The sequence below is a fragment of the Bicyclus anynana genome, chromosome Z, assembly GCF_947172395.1.
Source record: "Bicyclus anynana chromosome Z, ilBicAnyn1.1, whole genome shotgun sequence".
Classification (NCBI taxonomy): Eukaryota; Metazoa; Arthropoda; class Insecta; order Lepidoptera; family Nymphalidae; genus Bicyclus; species Bicyclus anynana.
The window spans coordinates 5802071-5824211 of NC_069110.1; the positions used below are offsets into that span (position 1 = coordinate 5802071).

General features: G+C 32.4%; 1 protein-coding gene across 1 annotated transcript; it reads left to right on the forward strand.

The window, feature by feature from the left end:
• The first annotated feature begins 208 nt into the window (after positions 1–208).
• LOC112048222 (cdc42 homolog) lies at positions 209–13028 on the forward strand. The gene is made up of 5 exons (XM_024085685.2): positions 209–364; positions 4596–4884; positions 5668–5777; positions 6651–6848; positions 7792–13028. The coding sequence occupies exons 2-5, from the start codon at positions 4707–4709 to the stop codon at positions 7879–7881; spliced, it is 576 nt and encodes a 191-aa protein (XP_023941453.1). The 5' UTR covers positions 209–364; positions 4596–4706; the 3' UTR covers positions 7882–13028.
• The last annotated feature ends 9113 nt before the right edge of the window (positions 13029–22141 follow it).

Here is a 22141-nt window from a genome sequence, read left to right on the forward strand (position 1 = left end):
GGAGGTTATTTTTGGAAACAAAATATTTTTAAGGAGTCTGTGTAAAAGGTTAGAAAAATCTTTTCGCTGAGATATTTTATTTTTCGCATTTCCTGTTTGCTAATTGTGCTATAATTTACTTTTTTCCCATAGATATAAGATTCTTTTATTTAAAATAAAACAAAAGCACTCAAAAAGCCTAGAATGCTAGAATTGAAGACCATAGAGCAATCGCAGGGCTGCTATTAGAAAAAAGTTAATGGGTCAATGGGATCAATGGCGTCACCGCTAAGGACCCAGCCCGTCGCATAGAATTTGTAGATTTTAAAAGTTTTAGCCATTTTAATACGATTTTCAGTTCTATTTTGATATATTGTGATTAAACGTAAGTAAATTTCAAAGTACTTTATTACTAACATTTCATTTATCATTACTTCGTATCATGGAATTTCTGATCCGACAAGATGGACGTCAAAATGTATTATGACGTGATTATATAAAATAACATTTTAGAATGTATATTAGGTACCTTTAATTATACGAAAACAGAAATTACACTATAATCCATATTATTTTTCAAGATATTTACCATGTGAGCAATACAATAATGATTACAATTTGACCTTTGATTTTTTTCTAAAATGTGCCTGTAACGGCATGGAGTTGATCGCTTAGTTGGTAGGTACTTAACTACTTACTGATTAGGTTTCAATCGGAACGCTAATCGATGTAAAAAGGTTTCCTTGGTTGCTAAAATGTCTGTCTGTAATAACACTCTGTATTTACATGACAAAAAGGTCATTGTCCCTGTTCCACTGTGCTACTATAGTCAATGATAATTTTATACTATAGATCGGTTAAACTACAAAATCACCGCAAAAAGTGATCCGATTAATAGACTACAAAACTGAGCACACACATGCAGAATTTTGTCTTTAATTCCATTATTTATATATGTATATACAGTTTGAACAAACAACTCGACATTGTAGACGGTATTTAGGTATTATTTGTTTAAATATTGTTCGTTGTTGATCACAATTAGCATTGAGATGTGGAAATTTCCTCTTTTGAGCGTTTTTTCATGACCTAGTAACACATCTAACAGTATTTAATATCATTGACTATAGTACTATGATAAATATGCTAGCTTATCTTTTCTTTATTCTTGCTTTGCGTGATTTAATTCTCATTTAACTTATGTGTATATTTGTTTAATGCAATAAAATATTATTTGTTTATATTTTAAGCTAGCAGTGCTTTGTTTCAACAATGTAGATCTCTTTCATGTGTATAAAATATGGAAAACAATTAGTATCTCATCTATATCAAACTAAAACTAAAACTATTTCTAAGCCATTTTTACGAGATTGAGTAACAAACATACAAACTTTCACATATAAAATATTTATTAAGTAACATGATTAAGAACAATTGGCCAAAGCTTAAATGATGCATTCATAATTTTATTTGCAAAATAATAATTTATATTGACAGTAGTGTGGGTTTGATTCCCACTACAGAAAAATATCTGTTTATGAACATTAATTATGTTTTCCAGTGATTGGGTGTGTTTATACATTATATAAGTATTTATATGTAGTATATGATAAAATGAGCTAAATTACAGTTCATGTGCTGATACATGGTGTGGGTGACAGTGGCCTGAATAACATTCATAATATGTACTATTATCGTAAATCACAGCAAACTTTCAAAAGTGAAACAAACTGTCACCTGTACCATGCTACAGTGCATAAACTCCAGTGCCCACAACACAGGCTATACATACACTTACTTTGGGCCCAGATAGTGATGTGTGTATTGTTTAAATATATTTATTTATTATTATATTATACGTATTTAATATTTTAAACTATAAGATATGTTACATGCCTTCAAAATCACAGCAAAAAGTGATCCAAAAACTTGCACAATTTTGTGTTTATTAAAATAATATATTTATTTATATTATAAATTATATCTAACTATCATTGTTTACTATGGGACAATATGCAAGTGACATATCTAATAGTATTAAAGTCTTTGTTTGTGTTATATAAATATGATATTTGTCATTTACCTCAGTACCTGTGTGCTGTGCTTACTTCAAAGTTATGTAGTGATATGTGCATTTTCTTATAATTATTTGAGAATTATTTTTATTTCAATAGTCCATGGGGTGGATGGTGATTAAAACCAAGTGTCATTCTAATAGTTACAAGTAAAACATATTAATAAGGAGAAAAACTCTATTTTTTATTTTATTTATTTGGGATTGAAAACAGTTGTGTACAATTATGACTTACAAAACTTAAAGTAGTTTAAAAAAAATGGTTTACATACACAACCCACATCTCTATCCACATCTATCTATCTATTCTATCTATTTTACAAAATGTAGATGGGGCTGATGAAAGTTATTTACTAAGTAGTACGAATTTTTAACTATAGGTACTATAGGTACAAAATGGAAATTTTCTATCAAAATACAGGTTTATAATGAGTTCTCAGGGTAGGCAGGGCATTTTTGCATCTATGGTATGCACGCCACTGTGCATCTTACAAACAAAATTATTAATTGATGTTAAGAGTGCTGATGATCGACTTCTTAAAAGTGCCTATGTTTTGAAGTGCTTATATTATACATCTGTGTCATTCTTAATGTAGTTAATTACATTTATTGAAGAATAGATGTAATAATATCAATTGTTGTCATAGAAAGATTTTAGTTTCATTATACCATATTTGGAATGTTTTACTTGTGTACCACACTCATACTCAAATAACCTGACAATAATGGGAAGTATCATTAATGACATCAGCCATACAGTGTAACTGATATGGATGGTACGGTATGTGCTGTGTGTATTATTTTCGTAGGTAGATAAACATTGCTGTACTAAATGCATTGTATAGTAATGGGAATGATATCATATTATTGCTTCTTACCAGTAGTGTAAAAACTTCTAGGAAAGTTAAAACTTATTCTCATCAGTATTTTATTCATAATTCAATTTTTAAAACAGAACAACTGTTTAGGGCAATTTATAAAAAATATTTTAGAAGCCAATCCAAAGATATCAGCTTTTTTCTCTATGATAAATTATATTGAAGAAAGAAAATGAGAATTTATTTTTTCTTTTTTATGCAATAAAGTTATTATGAATAAAAAAAAATTATAGGAATTCTAGAGGTCAAATTTGAGTTAAACTATTGATGTGGTCAAAATTTTCAATTCATTTAGTTGTGAGCTTGTGTTTGATCTCTATCATGTATGTCAATGATATAATTTATTATATATATTATAAAGTCTGATTTACATTTGCCTGACGTGTCGTTTTGTGACGCATCAGAACAGAATCGATTTCATACATTTTGTATGTGACACATCAAAAGCCATCACAACATGTCACGAAACACATAAGTGTAAACTTTACCATACAAAATGTATGACACCGATTCTGTTCTGACGCGTCACAACACGACTCGTCAGACAAATATAAATCTGGCTTTAATCCATACACATTGATGTGCACTGTTTACTAACAAACAGATTAGAAGTGAAGGTAGAAAATGCATGTCATCTCATAGCTTATTTATTTTTAATGATGTAAATGTTCCTTTATAAAATGTTATTCAAAATTATATTAACTACTAGTGGACTCGGTCATGCTTCGCTTTGACTTATGTGCAATGCTTCCCTATCTCCTACACTATCCCTACCCTACCTTTACCCTATCCATACCCTACCTACCCCATACCCTTAAGATCTATAATTGACTCATAAACATTTGTATGGGAAATAGAAAATGGTTGTTTTTATGGTTTTCCCAGCAATTATTCTAATTTTTCTCACCTTTTAAACCTTCCCTATACCTCCACGAACATTTCAAGACCAAGATAAGATAAATCCGTTAAGCTTTTGTCGAGTTTTAGGGAGACTAATGCAAAGCAAATCATTTTTTATATATAGATATGTAATTGTTCTAAGTATCTGATCAATTAAAAAAAAATTGAACATAATTTTAAAAGTTCTACCTTCATTTCTAAATGGTTTGTTACTGAACAATATACCCATAGTTTACTTATTTATGAACAATGCATACTTTCTTTTAAATTATATTATGTTTTTTAAATAACTTGCTTTTTCTATTTATTTGGCTCTACTTTTATAAATTATTATGTGTGCTTGCTTTAACCACCTTCAAATACTTAATACTTAAGTAGAATTAATACTTTGGCGACTGACCTCTGTTTTTATAAAATTTACTTGTAATGGTGTAATATCCAAGAACAACACCTCAGTGTATTCTTACCTATGAAACATTTACAAGCTGGCATTATCTTGAATATTTTTTAGGCTTCAAAAAAAAAAAATATATCTTTTATAGGATCACTTTGTTGTCCATCTGAAGCTTTATTTTTTTGGAGCATTACACATTATTTTCGTTTTGGCTATGTTCATTTTTAGGCCCACCTGTTGAAAAATAAAAAACAAACAATATTTTGAGATACTTTCTGTTGACCTAAAACTGTAATTGGCACTTACTGCAGAAGGACTTAAAATATTTCAAATGCATATTATAAAATATTCTTTTATTCCATCTTTTCAGGTACACAATCATAGTGCTATGAAAATTGGTCCCTGATAATTTCAAAAGCAGAAAGTCCACATTTAAAGAACTCTTTGATTGATTAAAAGAAAATTGCATTCAAATTACAAAATGCAGACTATAAAATGTGTGGTTGTCGGCGATGGAGCTGTGGGTAAAACCTGCTTGCTCATCAGTTACACTACTAATAAGTTTCCATCTGAGTATGTGCCCACTGTCTTCGACAACTATGCAGTGACTGTCATGATTGGAGGTGAACCCTACACCCTGGGACTCTTTGATACTGCAGGTATGTACTTGTTATTTTCTTTTTCATAACTATTGAAAGGCTTGTGTAATGGTGGATACTGATTGCTGTTACAAGGGACAATGGAACATGTTACAAAAGTAGCATTTACTAGTGAATAACTGGTTGGTACAGATTTTGGTGCACATGATGTCTTGCTGCATTTATAGTCAATTGCAGTGGTGACTTCAGAAAATCAAGTTTAGTGTTATTCTTTCAACTCTTGCTATAGTAATAATGTCTTTGTTTCACTCTATATATCTGTTAAAAAATACATAAATAGAGATACTTGTCTATGTCGTCATCATCGCCCCATTTTATTGAGCCACAGTCCTGTTTCTATAATGTATAAGGTCTTAAGCTAAGTCTATATAAGAGAGAGATTGGGTGCTTAAACTCTTTGAGGTGGTACATTATATAAATCTCTTGAAAGCTCATTATTAAATTTTAATAGTAATGGCGAGAAATTATGGATGAACATTATGTTTGAGGCACAGGAGCGTTTTCCCACAAAGTTTTTGTGGGAAAACCATTTCCCTAAATCTGGAAGTATTCTTCTTTCTTTATTATGGGCCGATTCCGCACTTAGCCATTTGATTGGCCGTTGTGCGCATCTGGAAGTATTGAGATGTGTCAAATAAATAACAACAATAAATTTTTGGATTCCAACCCAGGTGTCGAACTCAGGGTTCTGTATCTGAGCTGGTTGGACTGACAAAATAGTTTTGTCAATCTTTACTGTTGTCAAGGGATTATGTCATAATAACAGGTAATTATTGTTATCAGGTCAGGAGGATTATGACAGACTGAGACCCTTAAGTTATCCACAAACAGATGTTTTCCTTGTGTGCTTCAGTGTGGTGAGCCCCAGTTCATTTGAAAATGTCAAGGAAAAGGTAAATAAATATTGTTTTATTAATTAAACACATTGTTATTAAAAGTTTTCTATGTCAATTACTATTAATTAATTGTGTATAGGGTAATGGAACTCCTTAATTGATTGTCTAGGAATCCCTTAACTCTACATCCATTGTTCACAAGTCCTGGACTTTACTTGGAGTTTTTCTCTCTGCCATGTGATGTGTGCCCGGCACCGGCACAGTGAATCCATGTATTGCTAAGATATATATATTGATCACAAGTCCAGGGCTCTGCTTGAAGAAAATTTTCATCTTCTCTGCCATGCAACACAGTACGCACATGGTGAATCCATGGAATGCTAAGATTAGTTTCACTCAACATAGAACACTCAAGGTCAAGGAGCTGTTCTTCAATCTTGTAACTTTCAATCAAACTTAAATTAAGTTTAAAACTAATATTATTATTTAATAGATTTAACTCATTTGAAAATTGTAACGGTTTATTCATCAAATCGGGGCATCATCTACCAGCATATTTCCTGTAGTTTTCATACGTTTTATATGGACTCGCCGCACATGATTGACGCCAGTGGCCTCCACACGCTACAATCGTCGCTGATCGCTTCTTGTGGCCCGCACCGACTACTAAACGCCGAAACATAACGCCACTCGCGCGATTATGATACTGCATATATGGTTTAAAAAATAGCAGCCACTGAATACAAATGTCGACCACCGGCCACAAGTGACTATCGCGCGCTTCAGCTACTTTTGTAGCCCCTTCTTGCTTCTTGTAGCGGCGTTTGTGGCTATCGTGTGTGGCCCGTGTGCGGCGACACTAACATGTACATTTTTGTATTAAGTTGAAAAGTGTCAGAACAATATAATAAAACTATATATTGTACACAGTGGGTTCCAGAGATTACTCATCATCAACAAAAGACACCATTCCTACTTGTGGGCACACAGATAGATTTACGAGATGATCCAGCGACAATGGAGAAGTTAGCAAAGATTAAACAGAAGCCTGTCTCTCTAGAACAAGGCGAGAAACTTGCGAAGGAGTTGAAAGCTGTCAAATATGTTGAGTGTTCAGCTCTTACTCAGGTAAGATAATAAATTTATAAATTAATAACCACCAGCTGCGTACATAAATAACTATCACATTACCAAAAAATTCCAAGAGACCTAATAATGTAATACATAAAACAGCCTTACAGGAAAGAATTATTATTTTTAAAGATATAAACAGAAATCTACAAAATAGCAGGGTTTTGAAATAATTTTAATTAGTACCTTATACTAAAGCCATACTCGAGAAGTACTGTTTACCAACAAACAAAAATAAAAATGAGGGTATAAATCATCTAGTCATCTCACACTATTAATAATCATAATTAACTTGCTATTAAAGAAATTAAAATGAATTTGATTAGTCAGCTTAAAACATTTTGATATAGTTAATATATTTTGAATAATATTTTATAAAACAACAATACATACATACAATTTTATGAAATGACATGCGTTTTCTACCCTCATTTCTAATTTTTTTGTTAGTAAACAGTACTCCTCGAGTATGGCTTTGGTATAGGTATGTGAGATGTTACGTTACTCAAAATGCAATAGCCTTGCTATATAGGATTATTTTTATTATTATCTACCATAATATCTATAAAATGCAAAGAACCATGACAGCTATATTATTTTATTTAGTAAAATTACTTACTGTCCAGACACAATTAGTTATTGCTTTTTTTTATTTAATTATTGCTAAAAAAACCTTGGCCTCTCTAGAAGTGCAGCTAGTTCTATATTAGAATGGGTATCTAAAGCTGCTCTAATAGGATGTTACCAAATTTGGCTAGGCAGAAAGGAGTGGAGGAGGGGAGTGTTAATTGATCGTTAAGGAATTCCTTAACCCTATAACCAGCTCACAAGTCCTGGTCCTTTTTTCTTTACCACGCGATAGACCTGGCACCTGCACAGTGAATCCCTGGATTGCTAAGATATTCGTCTCATAAGTAATTTAATGTATGTGCATTTTCAGAAAGGGCTTAAGAATGTTTTTGATGAAGCAATCCTCGCAGCTTTGGAACCTCCAGAGCCTGTCAAGAGAAGGAAATGTGTTTTGCTGTAAAGTGGAGTAAGTAATTCATCATGTCTGGCATACTGCTGAGCGAGGCTGGCGATCGTGTGACCCATATAAGCCACCATTTATGAAATTCACCTTATTTTTATAATAGTTAATATTGATAATACGATGAATATGCCATGTTTAATAAAATGGCAAACTGTAAAAGTATGCCTTTTGCTACTGCTTATTATTTGGGCCATCAATATTTTCAGTATATTATTACTAACATTTAATAACTTTCCTGCAATGTCAAAAGTGGCAAAGAAACAGCATTTTCATTCAAACATGAATCATATACAAATAGGACTATCTTCTTCAAGTTCTTCAACACCTAGCAGTGCATAGTACTGAAACAAACTTTTTCCAGTCAGATCTATAGTGGACTGCATTGTTGAGCATCCAGGACAGACAGACAACAGCTTTAAACTCTGTCTCAATGGTCCTAATCCATGTTGCCTTTGGCATACCATGTCTTCTCCAAATAAGACTATACTATAGGGATAAACAACAAACAACTAATTCTTTTTACTTATTTACTAACATGTTTTTTATATTATTAATTTTAATTAATTATTTAACAACTAATTTTATTATTTATTATGACTTATTTTTTAACAAGGTGATACTTGAACTATGTCTCTGTGGCAAACCACACTAAACTGATTGTAGCATGCTCCCGCCTAAAATGTAGTCAATAAAAGATACTGAAACAATTATGCTTGAAGAGGAACTAGACCTCTGTTCAGAAGTACACAAATAATAAATTGATTCTTCTGGTAGTTGATAGTGGACGTAGAGATTTAGTCAACAGGGTTGGTAAAATTGTTTTTTGGCAAATGCAAAATAGATTGTTACATTTTTTTTAAAAAGGAATATTTGCCTATATCTTTTATAACCACCACCACACCTCAGTAATGAGTCCAACCTCTCTTACCGTTGAGCTATTGAGGCTTTTTTTGCATGAATGGAAATATGCCTTCAAATGAAAGGTTTATAGGTGAAGAGGCTTTTAAGGCATAACATTCTACGAGAGAGCCTGGTCTGAGGAGTATAAGACTAATTTATAAGAGTTTGATTTGATATTCGATTCTGACGTTCGTAAATGTTTAAGAATGACATTCACATTGATGTTAATTTTAATAGTGACTTAATAAAGACCAAATTTGTGAATAGACCATCTGGCCTCTGTTTCCATAAATCCCTAAATTGTGTCAATAGCTCCACAATTCAGTCAGATTCATAAATTGTTTGTGTACTTATTTTAGTAAACCATGCACTAATTTGTAAAACCCTGTATTTCTTTCTCCACCAATATTTCTTTTTTTTTCTCAAGCCACTTGAAAATGTGAAATGGGAAATGGGGATAACTCAAGACTAATGTTACACAACTCAACTAATACTAATTATCAATTTCATAATAAATAACAAAAATGAAAGTGAATTTCACTTTCATTTGCTGTTTCTCAGTAGCTGTTTTTGATATTAAAAGGAAGATTTATTATTAACAGTTTATAAGTGACTTCTACCTATTAAATAGCATTATATAAAACCATTTTATACTTAACCATAAATATTAAAGTTGATTGTTACTAAATGATTGACTTGCTTTTAATAAAAAGACTTATAGCTGCAAAATAATGTATTAGGTACTTTGTATTGATTGCAGATCAAGACAAAGCCAATATTCATATTAATGTAATGTTTGTATGATGTGTGTTATTATTATTTTACGAGATAAAATATTTATTATATGAGCAAAGTAAATTGAAAGTAAATTGATATTTCCTTTAACTTGTTTAAAAAAGAAAGTTTTGAATGCTTAAACATAAATATTTTTTCTCAATGTATTAATTTTTTATAAAATACTTAGGATATTTTGAGCTATGTAATGAAATTAATGACATACTATAACATATTATTTATCGTTAAGGTCATTGTGAGGTAAATCATACAGAGTATATTATGGTGTGAATATCAATTATTAGTCTTAAAAATAGTGAACGTAGAATTTTTATCACAATGTATTGCAATGTGAATTTTGACTGAAATTAAAAGTATTCATTCCATGGAATATCTGGCATTTTGGGTTCCATAACCATACCTCATGATAAATGTTCAATTTACATTTGTTTTGTAATCTTTCTGCATGAGAGCTATTTCTCTTATTTCTGCAATATCTTTGAATATTTTCAGACTGATGTAGATTTGATGTGGAAATGGCCAAAATTGAAAATTAAAAGACCTTTTGCCTCATAATTCGAAAAATATGAAATCTAAATATTGTGATGTCAACTTTTAAATAAAACAAACATTTTAAATAATACTCAGTAAGTAGTAGTAGCTTTCGTGGTTTTGGTATGGAACCTACTCGGGGTGTGAGTTCAACTGACACTTGATCAACTATTATTATGTATGCACTGCAGTCTCGATTGTAAATTATTGAATAATTATGTTCTCTTGCATGTGTACTACGCAGGTTGATGTTGGTACCACGCAGTGACGTGCGCAGGGTTTTAACTAGGGTATGCACTATAGGTACAAAATGGACAATTCCTTCCTCAATACAGTTCATAATGAGTTCTCGGGGAAGGCAGAGCATTTTTGCATCTATGGTGTGCACGCCACTGGGTCCCAAATTGTAATACTCTTCTGCTGCCTTGACACAAAGTAACGCACAGCGGCTTTGTTGACTGCACTGTTATAAAACAAAAAAGGTTTCATTTATTGTATGTATGCATAAGTTAGGACCGTTGTAACTAGTTCGTTTACAGGATCAAATTTAAAGATTGAAATCATTGATCTCCTATTTAAAAGTGGATGCACAATTACCGACCAAAAAACGTCCCCACTCAATGAGTGGCTAACACAACGTCTTGGCACTCAATTCAAGTAGTCGCATTTGCAAATTCAACCTTATACTCAATTGGGCTTTTAATGATTATTTGGTATAATTTTCTTTACCAATAATTCTAAAACTGTCAAAGCGAAATTGGTCAGTTTTTATGTGAAATTTTCTACATGATAGTGGTGTGTCCTTTTATTATAAGAGGTCAATGATTGAAATAGATTTAAATTCAAAACATATAATTTTACACGCTAAGGCGCGAGTACTACTGACTTAACTATTAAAATATTTTGTATACAGTAGGTCTAGCAAGGGTCAATGACATATGTCGTAAAGGGAAAAATATATACAGCTCGTGCGGATTAACTAGACACTTGGCTCGAATAATGTTTGTACAGTGTTTGTATGGATGTGTTCAATAGCCAGGTGTCAAGTTAATGCGCGCGGATTATAATGTGAAACGATAGTAGCGAAGTTTAAAGATCGCTTTATCTGCGTTGTTATTGATAGACATTGGTCTTTCTCTCGGCTCGGGTATCTTTACCATAGACCCACTAGGGTCTGTTGATGATGATCATCCAATGTTGCACAAATAGTATGGGGTCCACACACATATATCCGTTTTTATAAGTCAACGGTGAGTGCTCATGTCTATATTATCTATTTAGACATAGAGATATAGAGACAAATCCCAAACGATTGAGTTATAAAAGTTTTCTGTACAATAGTGCTATAGCTTCCCAAGTTCGTTGATGACACTCCCATGGCATGCGGGCGTAGGGAGGGAAAGAACTGCGCGTATATAACGTCGTGCGCGCGGGGAATCGCTACTTCCCTCCCGGCCCGCGCGGACCATCGGTTACGAACGAATTTGCCAAGCTATACAGGGGTCATTGCTATGCATATTCGTTGTGCATGTAACTAGTGCATATCAAGCTTAATCTAACGTCATTGTAATATTATTCAATTGGCATTAATGTGTGCCTTATCCAATATTATTTATTAACTTGCATGATTTTTATACTACATACCTTGCAGGACATTTGTAGGTTGTATCCAGTATTTTAAGAATTTTAACAACATGCATGTATCTAATTTTTAATGAACTTTCTAATAGTCTTAATATAAAGTCTTTGTTTTCTTTTTCTATGAAATGTGACTTCTGAAGTATGATAATCTGATATATCTTATCATTTAAATATTTTTAAGTGAGATCAAAGCCAGATGTGGCCATCTGCAAATATAATTTACAAATATTTTTCAACTATTAATAAGTGCTTTGTTTTATTGTTTTTAAACATTACAAAAACCGGGCCTTATTGGTATGAATGAATTGTCTTGTAATAGAATATTGGTTTACTCAACTATATCATTAATCATGCATGTAACTTTATCAAAATCGAACACAAAATAGTGGAAAGCATTTTTAAGCTCTTGTACATAATCTATAAACATATATTATTATACATACAATAAGTACTTTGTTTTATTGTTTTTAAGCATTACAAAAAAGAGGCCTCACTCGCTACGAATGAGTTGTTACGAGTATATAATAGTGTGTAGCTTTACTCAATCATAATTATAATCGTGCATGAAATTTTATCAAAATCAAACACAAAATAGTGGAAAGCATTATTAACCTCTTGTACATAAATCTATACTATAAACATTTATTATACCTACGTACATAATATATACTGTTGTTGTAATGAGAGAGGCATTGTTCACACATATCTCTTGATTGGAACTACCGGTCTGATTTCTTCTTATGTTTGGAAAAAATAATTTTTCATTCATTCATAGATTTGAAATTTATGTCATTTTTTCATGCTAATCTTTACTGCTAAACCAATTTTCATGCAGTTTCTACTGGTAGTTTTGTTGATCAAATGAATTCCACCTTAAGAAGTCACAGGCTTCTGGTATTACAGTTCAAATGTTTATATTTTATGATATTGCACATTTCGCAAGTTCTGATTTTCTAATATACTACAGCAAAAATGTAATGCCATTATTGCAATTAATGCAATTAACGCATAATAAGAGATTGTACACTATGCAATTGCATAGTGCACAATCTGTTATTCATTTATATGAATTAACATGGAATTTTACGTATATAAATGTGTCTAAGTAAATATCAAACTGAAACATTTTTACTGAGAAACATGAATTTTTTTGGTGAGCTCTTTAAAAAATTCTGTATTTTCCTATAGATTGTCTTTATATTATTTGATTTTTATATTCTTACTTTGTGTCAGTAACTAGACATATGTGTATATTAATAAATGTAAGATTTAAGAAATGGACTTTTATTTCTTAACCCTTTCAGGGCCTAAGAGCATGTCAGGTTTTTTCATGCTTGGCAGCTTGACTTCCTCTTGAGATTTTTGAATGTTCCCGTCAAATTCTCCAGACCACTTAAGGAGTATAAACTTTCAAATAAAAAAAAAAATTTCAAATCGGTCCAGGCGTCTTCGAATAATCAGGTATCAAAAAAACTGACTCGAATTGAAAGCTTCCTCCTTTTTTTAGAAGTCGATTAAAAATCTATATATATAAAAATGAATTGCTGTTCGTTAGTCTCGCTAAAACTCAAGAACGGCTTAACGGATTATCTTATCTTGGTCTTGAAATGTTCGTGGAGGTATAGGGAAGGCTTAAAAGGTGAGAAAAAATCAAATAATTTCCGGGAAAACCCTAAAAACTGCCCTTTTCTATTTCCCATACAAACGTTTAAGAGTCAAGAGGTAGAGTAGGGATAGAGAATAAGTGCACTTATGTCAAAACGAAGCTTGACCGGGTCCGCTAGTTTAAAATAAAAATTGGGGGCCTAACCATAGATTTACGATTCGGTTGAAGTACCTAATAGATGTACATTATTATTCTATGGACCTAACCATAGATTTACGAGTCGATACAAGTGTATTTTACATATAATAATTTTATGGGCCTAACCTTAGATACATAAATAATAGAGGATATGTGACAAGTAATTATTTTTGAGGCTTCCGGTAACCATGTTTGGTCTCTAAATTGAGCTAGGGCCGTTTTATCGATAATAATTAAGCACTCGATATAAAATTATACAAAATATTATGTTTACTAAAATTAAACATTTTAAATTCTGCCTTACATTATTATACACACATATTATTTTATATACATTTGATTTTCTCATTAAAGTGTTCTGTATTTAACACAGATTAATCAATAATATACACATGGAGCGTACGGAACATGACGGTGTCGTACCCGCTACGAATATGAAATTCAAAAACAAATACGTTCTCTTGTCAGTACGATACGAACCGTCGCATCAGTAATTTTCAATATTATTCAAGAAAAATGGCGTTAATTGTTTCTAAATATTTTAAAAACTAAAGAAATAAGATAGAGTATTTGATTTTTATATCAATTTACGTAATTGTTTTTAAATGTTTTTTTAACTTTTGTTTTTTTTTATGGGTTGCACGCACGCAGTTTGTAAAGACTCTCTCTGGTTACTCTGTGGTATTTAATAAACATTGTATAGTATAAATTATTTAAACTATTCAATGGTTTGTATTGGCACTCACGAACGTTGGCCTGTGTTTTTGTCTTGATTGTGTAACAATTACTATCTGATGAATATGTTGTTGTCCTAGACCACCAGCCTAATACTAAACCAAGGCAAAAAATCGTAATTCATCAACAAAATTTATTTATAGAAGTTGCAAAACTTACAATTTTTGATACAACGTTATACGTTATACATAACAAAATTTACACTTTTTTATAAATGGTCTTTTAAAATTTGATTATCGTTCTACTAGACAAAAATTTTTTTTAAACATTTTTTTTGAGACGTTGTTACAAGAAAATTTTAGTTTTTAAATATGTTTTTGACAATACAATACAATACTAATTATATTCCATTTTGGGAAACAGCATTGTCATGACTCTCTAATAACAGATTAAGGTTCTCTTCTTGCAAGGGTTGTCTTACTTGTTGCTCAGGTAATAAATTCTGCAATAGGTAATTTTTATTCTTTATCTACTCAAATATTACCATAAAGGCAACATTAGTATTTATATGAGTAGGTACATAAAGCAACCAACCAGCAAAATCTTTTTTTCAAATTTGTGAATGATATCTTTCTCTTACACTATTGGATAAAAAAAATTATATAAATAAATGTTAAAAATAAAATTTGCTATTATTCAGATATTTTAAAATGGGGGAATTCCTATATTATCACAAACAAGAATGTATACGATGAAAAAGGATTCTCACCAGGATAGATGGGCAGGCATTGTCTTTGAGGCGCGGAAAGCATAATGTTAAATTGATGTAATCCTTCTTAAAATGATCACTACATATGCAGCTGTATCGTGATGGAAATTAGGCCTGTTAATGCTGTTTAGCTATTTTGTCTTAAAACATGATTTTTTGGAAATCTGAAAAATATAAAATAACTATACATATAGAACATAAAATAATTTATTAATTTATACGTTTTCGCTTATTTCGATGATATAGTGAAACAAATCAATTGTTCACTATTCATCGATATTGTAAACAATACTTTCCCAACACTACGTATACGGTCAAACCAAAACTCGTGAAATAATTCAATTCTTTAAATGATTGCCCATAAAACCACCTATTGTAAAGCTTTGAATTAGTCAATGGGTCTAATTCAAAAAAAATACCTTTAAAATAATCAATATCAACAGAAAAATCAAAGATTTTAATACTTACTTGTGAAATGAAATTCCCGCTAGTTTTGTTTGCGCAGGCAACAACTGCACACTTCACCATTGTATAATATTTAATTTATTTTGCGATTCACAAGCTATTGGTTATTATTTCCGTAATATTTCGAATACTGTTACACCGGAACCACAATAATAGCCATTTTTGGTCACCAAAAACAAAAGATATTTTGGTCACAAGTGACATAATTGACGTTGTCATGTAAAATATGTCTAACCTCTTTACACAATGACTAAAAAAATATCTATCTCGCTCCATTAAGGTAGCTTTCTTTAAGTTAGAGAGGTTACGAAAAATTTTTGATTATTCTTTAAAAAATTAAATCCTTGACCAAATTTGACGTAAAATGCCACAGGTCCATTATATACAGGTGTCAAAGGGCCTAACCCACAAAGATCAATGAATAAACCTTTGTTTATTGTTTTTTGTTTTAGCTCAATATTTTAGTTGCAAAGACAATAATTTACTCTTTGAAGTTCACGTACTGTTGTTTATTGTCATTTTAGACGTAATGCTTTGTTAAGCGATTTTAATATTATTTTATTTTAGCATTAATTTTATTTTCGATAAATCTTTTTTAAAAATCTCTTACTTTCGGATGATATGAAATTTTTGGTTAAAAATGAACGACAGTTTTAAAATAAATGTCGGTTAGTGACGTTGCGTTTTGTGAAACGTATCTAATGATAATTTCTTAATGTGTATGAACTACGAACTTTGATAAACTATTTATCTTATTCCAGGAAATAGCAGAACAGCTCACAGGAATTCCAACAGCCTTGTGACTTTGCAAACCGTCAACTCTGGTGAGTTAATTTGTATGAAAAAATAATGTGTATTTACAGTGTCTCACTAGCTTTCAACAATCTTATTATTAGGGAATATTATACATTAGCGCCGCTGGAGTTCAGTAGAATTTTGCTTTGATTTTACTATCGATTCGACGATAGTAAAATTGTTGCAAACAAGTTTGTCATTTCATAAATGCTACTAATTAAGCCTACTTGAAATTAACAAATTTAATTTAAAAAGATATACTGCATACTGCAACTATTTAAGGGCTTATACATCAGTCTTGACTACCGGACGGCATATATTCAACGATGTCTGATCAACCTTGAGTGTTAAAACGGCAGTGATCACCGAATGGTAAGGGACACGTGGAATATCAAGGTGTAGCTGGATCGGTATACCAACTGGTGAAACCCGTTAGCCTTCAACTAGAATTGCAGAACGTTTTTCGCTTTGTTTACCTAGCAAAGTTTTGATGGCCTCCGTGGCTTAGTGGTATGGGTTCGATCCCCGCCTGGGCCGATTGAGATTTTCTTAATTGGTCCAAGTCTGGCTGGTGGGAGGCTTCGACCGTGATTAGTTACCATACCGACAAAGATGTACCGCCAAGCGATTTAACGTTCCGGTACGATGTCGTGAAGAAAAGCAATTTGCATTGCTGTGGATGATTTTAACAACAAGCTGGTGGAAACTGTGCATACAGTTGGGTTTTACTTTTTCAAAACCTACCGTATTATAAGAACCAAGAAGACCAAACACTCGAACTCATTAAAGAACAAAAGAAATGTAGATTGCAGTCATCCGGAGACGCGTTGCGTTACCGTCAGATAAATATACACATCTCTAAGGCCTCATTCGCATGAGATTTAAAAAAGCGATGCGTTAAAACCCATCGTTGGCGGGCGTAGCGTATGGATCAAGTTGGATATGGTCTATTCCCAACGCCCAGAATTGAAAGTGCAACACTGCTCGATAAAAATGTGTCGTGCTATAAAAGCATATTGTATGTATGTATATATGTATTTCTTTGTATATATGTATGAAGTAGTTAAGTATAGTCTATGTATTATTATTATGTATTATTGCTTAATATTTATGTATTTAAATTACTTAACTTTTCTTATTTTTTGTGTGCGTATACCCGAATCGGTGCTTACGTTTTTTTTTTTCTCTTCCACAGTGGTTGTCTGGAAGAGATCGCTCTTTAGCGATAAGACCGCCATTTGTACATTAGTTTCTAAGTGTTATTATAAGTTATTGTTTATTTTTTTTGTTTTTAATGTACAATAAAGTATATTTCTTCTTCTTCTTCTTCTATATTTGGCAATGCATTTGTTCCATTTATACGCTTATTCAACGTCCGTTAAAAAATCTCTCAGGCTTAGTCACAGACAACAGGTTTGCGGTTTGGGTTTGCTGCAATACGGTGCGTATCAAGACTGCAATGGAAAATAATCGAGGCTTGAAACTGTTCGCAAGAAATCTGTCTATTGGGCGAAGACAGTTGACGAGTTTGAAGACTGATCAGGGTAATCTCATTTCTTCCAAGCCAGAGATCTTGAGTGAGATCGAGAAGTTCTAAAGTCTATTGACAATTTGGGTTAAGATCCTGGAGCCAAAAACAAGCTGAGCCGACACTATGCCAAAGATATCCCTTACGTCAGCCTATACGAGATTATAGACTCTCAAGCAACAAGGCAACAGGTGAAGACGGAATCACAACAGAACTCCTGAAGGCGGGTGGATAACGGATACATAAGGTCCTTCAGCGATTGTTGATTTCCGTCATTCACGAAGGCACAACATCCGAGGCCTGGCACAGGAGCGTGGTGGTTCTGTTCTCCAAAAGCGTAATAATTCTCTACTGCCAGCTTACTACCAGCCACTTTGCTTAGCGTTTGTAGACCATGAGATTTCTATACTTGGATTCGGCGGAAACCTAAGCTGAGGTCTTTGCAGAGATGCCTAATCTAGTTGAAGTTTTTATACGAAAAAAATCAGGGTTCCTTCCGCGGGATTTGTAAAAAAAACTGAATTTCATGTGGACGTATTGGTGGGCGTCCGCTAGTTTATCGCTATTATTATTAGTACAGCCATGATAGGCCAGTGGATATGACCTCTGTCTCAGATTTCGGAGTTCGAATCTAGTCCGGGGTCTTACACAAAAACATAAAATGCACATAACATTACAGTTAAAATGCACATAACTTTACAGTTATGTGCATTTTAAGAAATTAAATATCTGTCTGTATGTCTCAAACGGTGAAGGAAAAACATCGTGAGGAAACTTGAGAAATTTCTTAATTCTCTACGAGTGTGAAGTCTGCCAATCCGCATTGAACTAGCGTTAACTATTGCCTATAGCTTGGCAACTTCGCATATCACCGTCGCCCGCATATCATTGGAGTGTTATCAACGAACTTGCTATAACCCCTCTCATTCTGAGAGAATACTCGTTCACATTAGTGAGCCGAATATGGGCTGATAATGACTTACTATTGTACTTGTACTAAATCGTATGTGATACGAGTAGATTTATTCTTTAACATTATTAACTACCTATCCTTTAAAATCAGGATTATTACACGAAGCCACCAAGAAGTTTGAACTGGCTGAATCTCATTGTATTGATTTAAAAAAGAAATTAAGTATTATTAAATTACTGAAAAATAAGAAGAAAATAAGGCATAATAGAAGGTACAGCAATGATTATTTTTAAATATCTAGTATTGGTCATTTTATATATAAAGCATTGAAATCATAATATTATTAAAAAAAATAATTTTGGTAATTGTAATCAATTAGTGTTATAAGCATTCTGGCCATTTGGTACGAGTATGTAACATTGAAACACATTCATCTTAATGTCAAGTTGTGCATAGCATAGCATAGATGAGCTTATCCTTGCATTAACAACCCAAATGATCACTATTTCACCGACATCGGGTTAAATTCGTCAGCGAATAGAACGCGTAAGCCGTTCATTGAACCTGCATTCATAGAAATGGATATAAAACAATAAGCCAAATAATTGGCGGCAAATAGGCTTTCTATTCGCTAGCAATTCAACCTGATGGCTGCGATCTTCTTCTTCTTGATTGGCCGTTGTACGTGGCCGATGGCTGAAATATAGATTATTCTATTTTCCGAAGGTGTGGCTTTGGATAAAGTAGTAAACTTACAAAATGTCTAAAATAAAAGCACGTCAGAACTGTAGAAAAACATTGTTAAATACTTGCCAGCACATGATCAACTTCCACGTCTGAATATCGGGGAACAGACTAAATCACGCGGGCTAAATATATCGTGATATCGTATTAAGTCTCAACTATAGTCGAATAATGAATTCAGCGATCTCTTTTGAAGTTTCCTGTGATACCATTTTTTATTGAATCAAAAATAGTGATGTGACAAAGTGAACGATCATGATTCACTCAATATGTTCTGAACCAAATTAGTAAATAATTTTAATAAATAACTGTTACATCTGTTATTTATTGTTATTTTTTTCTGTCTCTACTTTTTCTTCATCTTTATTTTCATCATCAGACGATTCTAAACTTAGTGTTTGCGTTGGCTTAGGTTCTAGATATTTGTTTTAAATTGTAGTTTTTTGACCATCACAGAGTCGAACATTTGAATAGTCAGTCATTGTTTATTCAATGCAAATGCCAACAAACAAACAATCAAATCTTTCCCCTATATAATATTAGTATCTATATTAAGTCGGGTTCGTTACAATACTTACAACACAAGAACGGCTGGACCTTGGCTGACAATTGGTGGAGAGGTACCTTAGAACCAGGAGGACATAGAAAAGGGTACTTACGTAGGGTAGAGGTAGGCTTGAGTAGCTTGGCATAAATTTTCAAATCGGAAGTAGTGGTACCCTCAGAGATCAGGGCAAATAGGTTAAAAATTGATTGATTTACATAATTTACACAAATTTTCTTTCGTCTGTCAATAAGCGCTATGATAGAAATTTCTGTTCAAAATTCTTCTTTGAGAGTGAATGATCTGAGGCACTATTTTTTACCTATACAGAACAGGACATCACTATGACAATAAATATGGTATCATTATTTTACAAAGTGACATTAGCATCTGTCAGAAAATTCGCACGATTATTGAATATACTATAGGTTCTACGCTTTATGTCAGGGATGACAAATACACAAAGTAACACTATCCATCAATACCGTTGATTTACTTCTACAGGTCTACCCTCTAATTATTACAATATTAATCAAGTATAGCGTTAATACCTTTGACACCTATATATATGGACCTGTGGCATTTTACGTCAAAATTGGTGAAGGATTTAACTTTTTAAAGAATAAACAAAATTTTTTCGTAACCTCTCTAACTTAAAGAAAGCTACCTTAATGGAGCGAGATAGATATTTTTTTAGTCATTGCTTAAAGAGGTTAGACATATTTTACATGACAACATCAATTATGTCAGTTGTGACCAAATTATCTTTTGTTTTTAGTGACCAAAAATGGCTATTGTTGTGGTTCCGGTGTAACGTTATTCGAATTATTACGGAAATAATAACAAAATAAGCTTGTGAATCGCAAAATAAATTAAATTTATACAATGGTGAAGTGTGCAGTTGTTGCCTGCACCAACAAAACCCAAACAAAACTAGCGGGAATTTCATTTCACAAGTTAGTATTAAAATCTTTGATTTTTCTCTTGATATTGAGTATTTTAAAGGTATTTTTTTTAATTAGGCCCATTGACTAATTTAAAGCTTTATTTTTTATGTAACTTTATAACTAAATACGTGGTTTTATGGGCAATCCGTTAAAGAATTGAATTATTTCACGAGTTTTGGTTTGACCGTATACGTATAACCCGCGGCACGTAACTTTAGCGCTGAGCGAAACACGGTGGGGATAGCTGCGCATCGGTACTGTCGCGCACACAATACAATTATTACGTTTATTAATTAATAAGTAAATAATTTTAATGACATTATTTTAATGTTTATGTTAAATAGTAAGTCTAGCTATAAACGAAATGTGGGGTATAGCTGTGCATAGGTACTGTCACGCACGCATAATTATATTATACTTATTAAATAAAATATTGTGGTTATTACTTCTATATTACAAAGTTCACAGTGTAGGTGTTATACGAGTAGTTTATAGTTCAAATTTCCAAATATTTTCAAAGACATCGTTTTTTCAACAAGTATATAGAATGTAAAAAATAAAAACATTATTGCAATTATAATTTTTTAATTCAGATAAATGTAAGTCTAGATATGTAAGTTCTAAATACTCGTAGCTTCGCCAATCTCACTTTTGAGCTGTTTTAAAGAATATATTAATTCAGAAGATTCTCTTTTTAAAAACAATGCACGTCATAAACCATTTTCCGTGCCTGTCTTCTCAAAACAGTATTTCTTCTAGACATATTCACTGTAAAGTCTCAAACAAACTAAAATATATATATTTAACAAATAAACTTAACGAAAACCAACAATAAAAATTAATAGCAATAACAAAACAATTCAGAACGCGACTGTACACTGGGAGTTCGCGGAGCGTCGTATCAGTGCCGGGGACCGAATACGACTAGAGAGCCAATCACCGCTACGGACGCTACGCACGCCCGCCCTTCATACCTGCAGCCCCCCTCCGATACCGTATTTTAGACTTCTGCGCATAAACGGTCAGCGCTAAAGTTACGTGCCGCGGGTTGTAATGTTATCGACAGGACTACGAAAGTGTTGTTTACAATATCGATGAATAGTGAGTGTGATGATTTGTTTTGCTATATCATCGAAATAAGCGAAAACGTATAAATTAATAAATTATTTTATGTTCTATAAGTATAGTTATTTTATATTTTTCAGA